A 10,143-nucleotide genomic window follows, 5' to 3' on the forward strand; every position below is an offset into this window, starting at 1 on the left:
CGCTCAGCATAACTTTCTACACCACCCTTTAGAAATAGGAAATTTCCAGTTAATTTATCTGTCTACGTATAACATCTGTCACTAGGCCCAAGTACTGATGCAGCTTAACTTCCTTGGCTTGGGACAGCTGATAAGATTGCAATAAAATACCTGCTTCCATCTGACCTCTTTCTAACCAGCAAGGCCAAAGACCTGCTATTTTATAAAGCAATTTGTATTTCTCTGCCCTCTTACGCTAAAGAACAATCTTACTTTGAGAGCAAGAAGCCTGCTTTGGTATCCCAGTTTCCTACTCCCATGGTCACAAGCCAAATGGGAACAACTGTCAGTTCCAAAAATATGGCCAGAGTCAAGATTTTGAAATCAGATTTATGAAACCCTAGCCCCTAAGTCGGTGACCTCAACTCACTGACAGCAAAAGTTAAATAAATAAAATAGCGGGGGCTGAATTTCCCCATTCAAGCTCCTGACTGACAGGAATGCTAACTTCTCCTTATTTTTTATTAAAACAACAACACAGTCTAGATTAACGTTTAAATAACACACTATTTTTGCTTCTTATAGATATAGTTATAGGCTTTTGCTGAATACTAGTTACATGACAGTAGTATGATTAAATGGATCCTCAGAACACACATGCAAGGCAGGAGAATAGTATTAACCCCATTTTATAGACAAAAACTCGAGGCACGAAAGTTAACATGATCTGATTTGCCCATAAATACATCCACGTATTCTAAGACTACACAAGTAATACAGGATTACTACTGATATATTTTCACTCTTACAGCAAATGTAAGAAGAACCTTATATATTCTTACTTTTGAGTAAGAGATTGTCAATGTGCAAAAGTTCAAAATACTGCACTCAAATCTGCTATTGCTTCAGATATACATGAGTCATAAAGGAGAAAGGTCAATTTACAACAGGAAAATGAGAGAGTTAAAATATTGTTCTCTTAATTCCTCATGTAATAGGAGCATGGCCCTCAGACACCTGTCAGACCTCCCAGCTCACGAAATTACCGTTTGCGTGGGGCAGTCGGGGGCAGCAGGGATCACTCCCTGCCAGGCAGGAGCTGGTGAGTTCAGGTTTTGTTTTGTTTTTTTCTTAAAGTTCCAGAGTGAGGGTGGATGGGGCAGCCATGGGGGGTGGGTCAGGGGGTTTATGGCACAGCCCCCCATGCAGCATGGGGGCAGTAGAGGGCAGCGGGGATTGCCCCCCACGGGGCACTAGGTGGTGGGTGTGGGGTTGTTTTTTCCCAAAGAGCAGGGAGCTGGAGCTGGGCGGGGCAGCCATTTCCAGGGCTGGGTGAGTGAGCAGGGGATGGGGCCTGTCCAATTTGGAGATTCGGCTGATTTGGCAGCAGCCAAATCTCTGAATCAGATTCAGCCAAATCAATTGGGGACAGTGATTCTAATCACCAAATCAAATCACTGTCCCCTAAATCGGCCGAATCTGAATCCAAAGCGAATGCTAGCCACTTCCCACAGGCCTATTAAACAGCACCAAACTGTGGAATCTTGATACCATCTCTTACTCTGACTAGTTGATACACTAGCCAGACAGATAGTGTTTCCGGTTGCGGAAACAGGGAAGGGAGTTGAGAAAACAAAGCATACTGCAGCCATTCTGTACTTTGATGTACCTGGATCCTAGGTTACCTTTAACATACTTAATGGCATCGAAAGATCCCAGAACATATGTAAACTGAAGCACTGAGTGGTTATGCACACAAGGTTATTCATCACAGAGTCACGAATAGGAACCAGGAGTTTGTCTCTCAGATTCCTGCTCTAAACACTAAACAATAATGCTGCCTTCTCTATCTATCTGGACATCAATTAACAGGTTGATATAAAGTTCTTGTCATCTTTCAGAAACAAGAAGCATATGTAGTCTTGTTTCTAATGCTGTAGCATGGACATCACTCTCCCCTTAAATGCCCTGTTACACAACCATGCATAGCACAAGGATCAGTCCAATGTGTTTGTCAGAACATGTCCCATACGTAACTTGGAGACTACATTTTTCCAAACACACACAGTCCTTTAATCAAGCAAACGGTCTGATGTGTTTTCAGTAGGCCTTGTTATAATTACAACATCTACCACTGCTTCTTTACTAAACTGAAAGAAGGAGCCAGGCAAAGGTTAAACGATACTCTTATGGCTCATATGTCAACAACATTTAATCCACACAAAGATTTCAGACAGTGTGAACTTCCCCCTTTAATCCCAGCTGCAGCTGATTTACTCCTGTCCTATTTCCCACCCCTTGACAGCTCAGTGGCCTGTTCCTCCCATAGAGGGCTTCCAGCTGTAATCCCCCACTCCTCCCACAATCCCCGCTCATATAAAACTGGACTAAGTGGCATATCTTCAGTTCCTGTTCTTTAGTTAGTGTTTGTTTGACTACATCTTTTGCTCCCGTAGTTTAATCATGCCTATGGATTTCAATGGCACCTGGAAACACACCAGCAATCACAACTTTGACAATTACATGAAGGCATTGGGTAAGTGCAAGTCTCTTACCCCCATCTCTGGAGGTTTGAGCTTTACTAGAATCAAGAGGTAGTTAAAGTCTCTTTTCTCTGTAAAATGGGGGTTGGAAGGGGAGGGGGGGGTTAAATTTTTTTTTTCTTTCTACAAAAGAATAATCATTCCATATGTAAGAAGGATCCTACTCTATACTCCTACCTGTGTCATCCATATAAGAATGGATATGATGTTTTGTTATTCTATTTTGCAAGTAGCTTTCTAGTCTTCTTAAACCTTGCTCTGGAGTTTGGTATGAGTTCTTAGCTGTGCCTTTCAAAGAAAAATTAGGTGTGACTGCACTTTTCTGAGGTCTCTACTAGAGTGTGTGTGTGTGTGTGTGTGTGTGTGGTCCTCATTCAAATACAAAAATCTGACATCCTGGTGTAGATGCAACTGATGGCTTTAAAACAAAACAACCCCTGCCAAATGCTCCCAAGTACAGGTACCGTCTCGCAGTAAAACATCTGTTACGGACACAAGGAATACAATGGACTGTTCTGAGATCACTAACACTAAATCCCTGACTGCCTGCTTAACTACAGTTCTTTAAGAGGCCAAGAGATGTCTTCTTTAAGTGGAGGGAGAAAGGTAACAAAAGAAACAGCTGTGGTATCATAGCTGCAAAACAGCATCCGATTATGCTCACCACAGGAGAGCAGAGTCAAGCCGTAACTGTCCTTCCCCTTGCTTCCCTGAGGTAACTGCTTAAGTTCTCTTATCTAAGCTGATAAGGACAAGAAAACATCAGGGGTGATGGGAAGACTCAGAAAAGTTTATGAATGCCAAATATTCTCATGGTGAAAAGGTGTGTGGGCTGTATATTAGACAATCTTCATTCAACCAAACATTGAAAGGGTTTTTGAACCCAAAAGCTTGCTTAATAATTATTTTCCAACTATTTGGGTTGGTCTAATGAACGATATCAGATTCACCCAAGGAACCTTGTCTGCCTTGTGCAAGCAAAGAAATTTGGTGATGCTTAAATGGCACAACTCTTTGGGTTGTACACTCAACTGACATTCTAGACAGTAGTAAGACCATTGAATGACCTGAAATCAATTGCCTCCCACATATTATTAATAAAGTAGAGTAAATTTAAGTACCACATTTCCAGCTAGATGACAATGGTAATAAACTGAGAGTGACTACATCTTCAGTTGTAAGTCTCAAGCACTTGAATGTTGAATTCCTAAATCTCAGTCATGGAGATAAATTAGAATCATAGAAAATTAAGGTTGAAAGCAATCTCAGGAGGTCATCTAGTTCAACCCTCTGCTTAAAGCAGGACCAACTATATCTTGTTAGCCAAGGCTTTGTCTAGACCAGTCTTAAAAACAATACTTATTGGTCTCCAGACTATAGGAGACCAGTCTGGCCTTCCTACTTCTGAAAGATATGAGAATAAGACTGTCTTTCACTGTGGCACAGTTGGAAATTTAATCCAGAGACTTTCCTTAGGAGGTATAATGTTAACCAATGATAAAGTGGTTTGTTTTGGTTCTCTTACCCCACATCCACTTACTCTCTCTGTTCTACTCAAAGTAGACCATTATCTTGTATTTAGATCAGAAGCTCGCACTTATGTTCAGTAGTTTAGCTTGGAAGTGCCTTGCTTTCTAACAAACAATGATGTGTATATTGAATTAATATAATGATTGCATGGCTTCCGCAGCATTCTTGAGGTGAAGGGGAGTACAGCCCTGATAACTGAAGAATAAAACTTCTTGGACACTAAGAAGTTGTTACCTTTAAAACTCCTATCTAAAGACTTGCAACTGCCACGTGAGAAGAGAAATCCATTTAATTCATGGCCCAGTAACCTGTTGTGGTAAAACCATTCTTAACAGGATCCTCTGCCTCTCAGACTTGCAGTCACTTTCCAGGCTAGCTTGCCTGTATTAGTACTTTAAAAGACCAGTATGAGTGTGGACGGGGGCAAAAACAGGAGCAGAGCGAGGAGGAGAGAGGGGGGAAAAAAAAAAAAAATGCAAGGTTAGTCATGTCTTCTGAGTAAGAAAACACTGAGAAATGGCAACTCCAGCAAAGTGTGATTCAAGGAAGTACAGTTGGTCACTCCACTGGGCAAAAAAATCTCTCTGTATGGGAAGGCTTGAGATGCCTAGCCTAATGCACAACTTTCAGAGAGATCAATAATTAACTGCAATTAAACTCAGCTTCAAAATTACTTGCTTTTGTGTGGGAGGGAGTTCTTAAGATAAATGCACACATGCAGCAGTACAAAGTCAAGTCTTGCTATGCTAGCATATGAACAACACTAACTGATGAAAGGCATACATGTATCTATTTCTAGTATCTATATAATGTGCAGAATGTTCCAGTTTCTTAAACTGAATGCACTAAATGGCTAACAGATGGTGGCTGTTATGAGCTGACTACTCCCAGAATTTGGGGAGAGGAAGTAACATGAAGTTTTCAGCTTCACATAAATGTGCCAAATGTACTGTGTTTCTGTGACAGACAACTGCCATGTCAACTAATTGTTTTCGGAGTGCAAGTAAAGTTTGTGCTCCAAAAACAGAAGGTGGAGAAAACTATAGATCAAAGGAGGCCTGAGACTGTTTTTGGGATGCTCTTTATCTTACTTTGGTTTCTCCATCAGAATATAGCAGGCAAACAACCTTCCCAGCATAAGCTTAGCCAGAGAAGGAAAGCAAACTACAGTGGGGGGGCCTCTGCTTGAGCTTGTTGAACTTCACTAAAAATGTAGCTAGGGTTCTGAATTGGGTCTTACAAAGATGGGGGCTGTGGATGGTGTGTTAAAGCAAAAAACAAAACAAAAAATTGTCTAGTGTCTGATAATGTTGGCTACAAATGTCCAACTCGGGATCCTTAAAATTCTGGTTTATTAGGCAGATTGAAACACTGTAATGAGTTAAATCATAAACCTTGGGGCTGGTACGCACACAGTAGTAAGCTACAGAGTCAGGTATACCTATCCTACAAGCGCTGGAGTCTGCCGTTGATGGCCAGTCGAGGCTTCTTTCAGTGTGGTGTTATCCTCCAGAAGGGGGTTGCCGGCTGGTCCTTCTGGCTGGACAGGTCTGGTTGAGTTGGAGATCAAGAGGGCACCATTGAGGGTCACTTTTCACTGCCTTTTATCTGTCCCTGGCAGACTTTGGTGACTCCCCAGTTTTCAGGTTTGCCCAATCCAGGGGTCATTGACCCTCGTGGGACTTCTCCCCCCGGTGGCTACTGGATGGCATTTGTCAGCCCCAGGGGTCGTCCGCATGTACATGCAGGTTTGGGAGTCCATTGATAAATTTTGAATACCGCTCTGGGAGCGGTCAATCTGGAGATATTCAGCCCAAAAGTTGGTCCCTGGCATTGATTAACTCAGGCCAGGGCTTCTAGCCCTTGATCAGTGAGGTTTAGAGATTTCCCGGTTGTTACATTGTCTTCTATTGAAATCTTCTGCTGGTTGATCTGCAATGTCCCAGGTGTTAATTTCTGTCTGCTGCTACAGTGTTCCACATTCAATCACTGATTCACTCGCCCTTTCAGGGGCCAGCCTGATACAGGGAAGGACAGTTTGATTCCTGCTCTCTTATACATTGTAACAATGTGTAACTTACTTATGAAACTAAATACATTCAGCTGAAAGATGAAAGGTGAGGAGTATAAAATATAAGCTACCAATGCCATGGCGTGCACACAGATAAAAATACCAAACTACAAGGGGAGATACAAAATGCACACATACAAATTTTAAAACACAATTCCTTATCTTAAAGTGAAAGAAAGAGGAAGGAAGAAAAGGTAGAAAAAGAGAAACGTATCCAAAGAGGGGAGAGCAAATGCAGGCAAGAGGAAAAGGGGGCTTTCTGCTACAATGTCAACTGAGCCTGATGTTGCAAATTAATTGCTGTGCAGCACCTGCTGGGAATTGGCAGTCCCTGGAAAAATGAAAGCTGTCCCTTCATATTAAATAAAGAAGCTGGATACAGATTAATGTAGAGGAGCTTAATGCAGCACTCAATACTATAAGGTAGAGTTGGGGACCAATGCATGATGGAGGTTTGCAGAGGAGGAATGATTGTCTGGTGAATGCTGGAAAGTTTAATGGAACCAAAATTCTGACCTTGCAATATAGATGAAACTTTCATCTGACTTTGTATAGTAGTGGTGTCAGTAGTAGTAGTAAAAAAAATATAGGCCAAATGTATCTATCAGAACTTCCATCAAAGCAACTACAGCATCTGGGTTGTACTAATAATGGCAGAACTCACTACAACTACCAGAACAGTGCCACTGACACATGGCTATGATCTGCCGATAGTGAAAGACCAGCACTTTTTAAATGCTGAAATCTTACCTGGGAATGGTGCAACACAGAGTCAAATATTAAGCAAGTACCTCCTCTCTTCAAGGAGATACTTTCCAGGAAAGACCATATAAAACTTTGTCAACCTTTCAAGAAGCACTAAGAACCAAAGTTGCCTTGTTTCTAGATAATGTTTTCCTTGAAGCTCTAGCAACATCTGTGTACATGGTTTTGTGTATGTGGTTTATTTGGGTGGGTTTGGTGTTTTTCTTTTGTGCGGGGGGGGGGGTTGTATGTGTTGTTTTGTTTGTTTGTTTAAAACCCTGTAACAACATCTGTTTGTTTGTTTTGTTTTTTTTATAAAGGTATTGACTTCGCTATATGCAAGATAGCAAGCATCGTGAAGCCACAGAAGGTAATTGAACAGAATGGTGGCTCATTTACCATCCACACCACTAATGCTCTCCAAGAGGACTTTGTCCAGTTCAAAATTGGAGAATGGTTTGAAGAAGATAATAAAAGCCTGGATAACAGAAAATGCAAGGTAGGACAGAATGTATTCACTGGATGAGGCAAGAGTCTAATCTGACGCATTGAAATTCTGAATCTTTACTGTGGGGTTGTACATCTCTGCCTTAGATCCAGGACAAAGAACTCTTCAGTTCCTGCGTTGGGGAGAAGGGTGCCACTCTCCTCTATGACGTGCTTATAAACCTTAAGGAAGTTGACTAGCATGGGAAAGTGCCTCCATCTGTGCAGAGAAGAGTGATTTGGGGAATAAAAATAATGCACTATCGCTTTCTTCTCAAACGCAGAGTTTGGTTACTTGGGACAATCGCAAGCTTGTCTGCATACAGACTGGAGAGAAGAGCAACCGGGGCTGGACTCACTGGATAGAAGGAGATAATCTCTACCTGGTACCTGGTCAGACTTAAGTTATCTCAATTAATGGGTCTGTATGAAAGATAACCCAAGCCATGGCAGCACCCTGAATCTTGTTTGACTGGCATGTTCCTTTACATGTTTCTGTGCAGTGAACAGGTTAGTGACTCTGGGATCTTATAACAAGGACAGAGCAAGATCATTGTACATAATTCATATGTATGTAAGGTCCTCTTATCATCTAGCTCTTTACAACGGGGACTAGTTGGAAGTATTCAGGTATCAATCTGAGCAGTGTTGTCTTTCCACTAAACTTGATTGTTGTGCTTTCTTAATCACCCTGTCGTTTGGACCTCTGTGTAATCTGTCTGGGAACTGCAACCAAGCCTAAAAAACTTTAGAACAAACTCTAAGTAACACACATGGGAGTTCCTTTTAATACGTTCGGCTCTTAATGACACTGCTAAACTTCCACCTTTTGTATTTATTTTTTACTTGGGCCCTATATAGATAATACAAGAGGTACAATGTTCAGAAATGTAAGAGACGGTAAACTCTATAGAACTGGAAGTTTATGGATTAAATTAAGTAGGAAACTAGAGCCGTAAAGTAACATGTTATATAACTCTTTGTTTTCTTCCGTTTTTTTGGCAGGAGCTCCGCTGCAAGGACCAAGTTTTGTAAACAGGCTTACAAGAGAGCGTGATTTCTGACCTGTACTGATAGCCAAGTTCAACTGTGAATATGAAACTCAATGAACCATGATATTTAACTGTACATGAGGTCTAGAACACACCAGAGTTCAAAACTGTCTGACAGGGATGTTGGTTTTCTTTCACTGCTAACACCTGTTGTACTTGATCAATTTGTAGCATACATGTATCCAAAGAAGTTGACTTGCTGTTACCAGCCTTGAAGCTCTACTCTGCTCTTACTAGGGAACTCCTTGATATGAAGTCAAGCTTGTACCCTTGTGGGTGGGTTTTTGTGCATAAGAAACAAACTAATACTGCCTTGCAAAGGAACTCCTACCTGTACTAGCTTTAAGCCCACCCTCAGCGTTGTTCAATCATCTTCCTGTTATCTAAGCAAAAAGAACATTTTCCTATATCCACAGAGGTGGGGAGGGTTTGACTTCTAATACCTTCTGCCATTGGTTGTATACACTTTTCAAAGCTCCCAGCCTGTAGAGGTGTGGGCCTTTGTATTTTAAAGCAACAATGAAAAACATCATCCACTGAATAAAAATAAAGCTACTTTTTTGGTAGTAAAGGAAAAGAAAACAACTGACTTCTAATAGTAATAAAGGACTAAAGCAATTGCTTTTTCTCTTTCTTTTTGAAGCTTATTACTCTACTTATGGTTGACATGATGTCATTCATTAGACTACTTTGTATTTGGTCTGTTTTCTCAAACTAAAACTGATTATAGGGAGGAAAAATGGAGTAGGCTTCACTAGTTTGCCAGCTGCCTTAATACATATTTAATTTAACTAGGGATTGTGTTAATCCAGGGGCAGGCAATTATTTTGGGAGGAGGGCTGCTTACTGAGTTTTGGAGGGCTGCAGGGCAGGCAGCTAGGAACAGACAAATATTAATTTTCTAGATTTTATTTTTTAGGGGCCACGCAGGCCAGATAAAACGGCTTGGTGGGCCGCATCTGGCCCGTGGGCTGCATTTTGCCCATCCCTGTGTTAATCCCATACATGTAATGTTAGCCCTCACTTCTAAGGACTCAAGCTTCCTGATACTCTCTGGACTACACACTATAAAATGGTAGTTTCAAATGACTTCGAGTTGACCTGACACCAGATAATGTTATGAGTTGCTTTCAGAAACAGTGGGCTACAGTCTCATAATAACACTTCAAAGGGTCATTTGCCAAGTTAAATCTAGTGCGAAGGCTGCCCTATCATTGCACTAGGTGAAGGATGTTCCAGCTGCTGGCCAGTGTAGACAGAAGTGACAACTTTTGCCTGTTCTGGCTACAGAAAGCCATTTAAAGCTGTGGCCAAACATGTGCACAGCTGCAACCAGCTTTAAAATGGCTGATTGAGTGAAAATCTAACCCCTCATTGCAGGAGGTATCAGATAAAGATGTTACATAATGTAGTATCTTTTGTAACTTGTGTCTGGGGAGGTCCCAGCCTGTCCCTGTTTTCAGAATGGGAGGAGAGAAAGGGAGCAGAGGGAGTTCAGACTGGGGGGTTTTCAGTCCCCCCTGAAGGGGGGCGGGGGCTCCCAGCACTTGTGAAAAAAAAAGCTCCAGCTCACTGGGTGTTGCTGGGTGGGGGGGATCCCTGCTGCCCCCCACTAACCCCACACTGCATGGGGAGCTCTGCACAAACCGCGGACCCCCCCCTCACTCCCCCAGCCCCTCCACAGGTGCCCCACACAGGCCAGCTCCAGCCCTTTAACAAATGCCCCCCCCCCAAAAAA

The 10,143-nt window shown here is 42.0% G+C and overlaps 1 protein-coding gene across 1 annotated transcript in view; it reads left to right on the forward strand.

Annotated features, from left to right (window-relative positions):
- RBP7 (retinol binding protein 7) overlaps positions 1–8,405 on the forward strand; it is a 9,933-nt gene extending 1,528 nt beyond the window's left edge. The window contains exons 3-7 of the mRNA XM_006016152.3: positions 978–1,081; positions 2,436–2,515; positions 7,188–7,366; positions 7,638–7,739; positions 8,359–8,405. Of these exons, the coding sequence (XP_006016214.2) occupies positions 2,443–2,515; positions 7,188–7,366; positions 7,638–7,739; positions 8,359–8,388 (384 nt within the window). The 5' untranslated portion in view covers positions 978–1,081; positions 2,436–2,442 and the 3' untranslated portion in view covers positions 8,389–8,405. The remainder of the gene's footprint in view (positions 1–977; positions 1,082–2,435; positions 2,516–7,187; positions 7,367–7,637; positions 7,740–8,358) is intronic.
- The last annotated feature ends 1,738 nt before the right edge of the window (positions 8,406–10,143 follow it).

Source organism: Alligator sinensis, unplaced genomic scaffold, assembly GCF_000455745.1.
Source record: "Alligator sinensis unplaced genomic scaffold, ASM45574v1 scaffold366_1, whole genome shotgun sequence".
NCBI classification, from domain to species: Eukaryota; Metazoa; Chordata; order Crocodylia; family Alligatoridae; genus Alligator; species Alligator sinensis.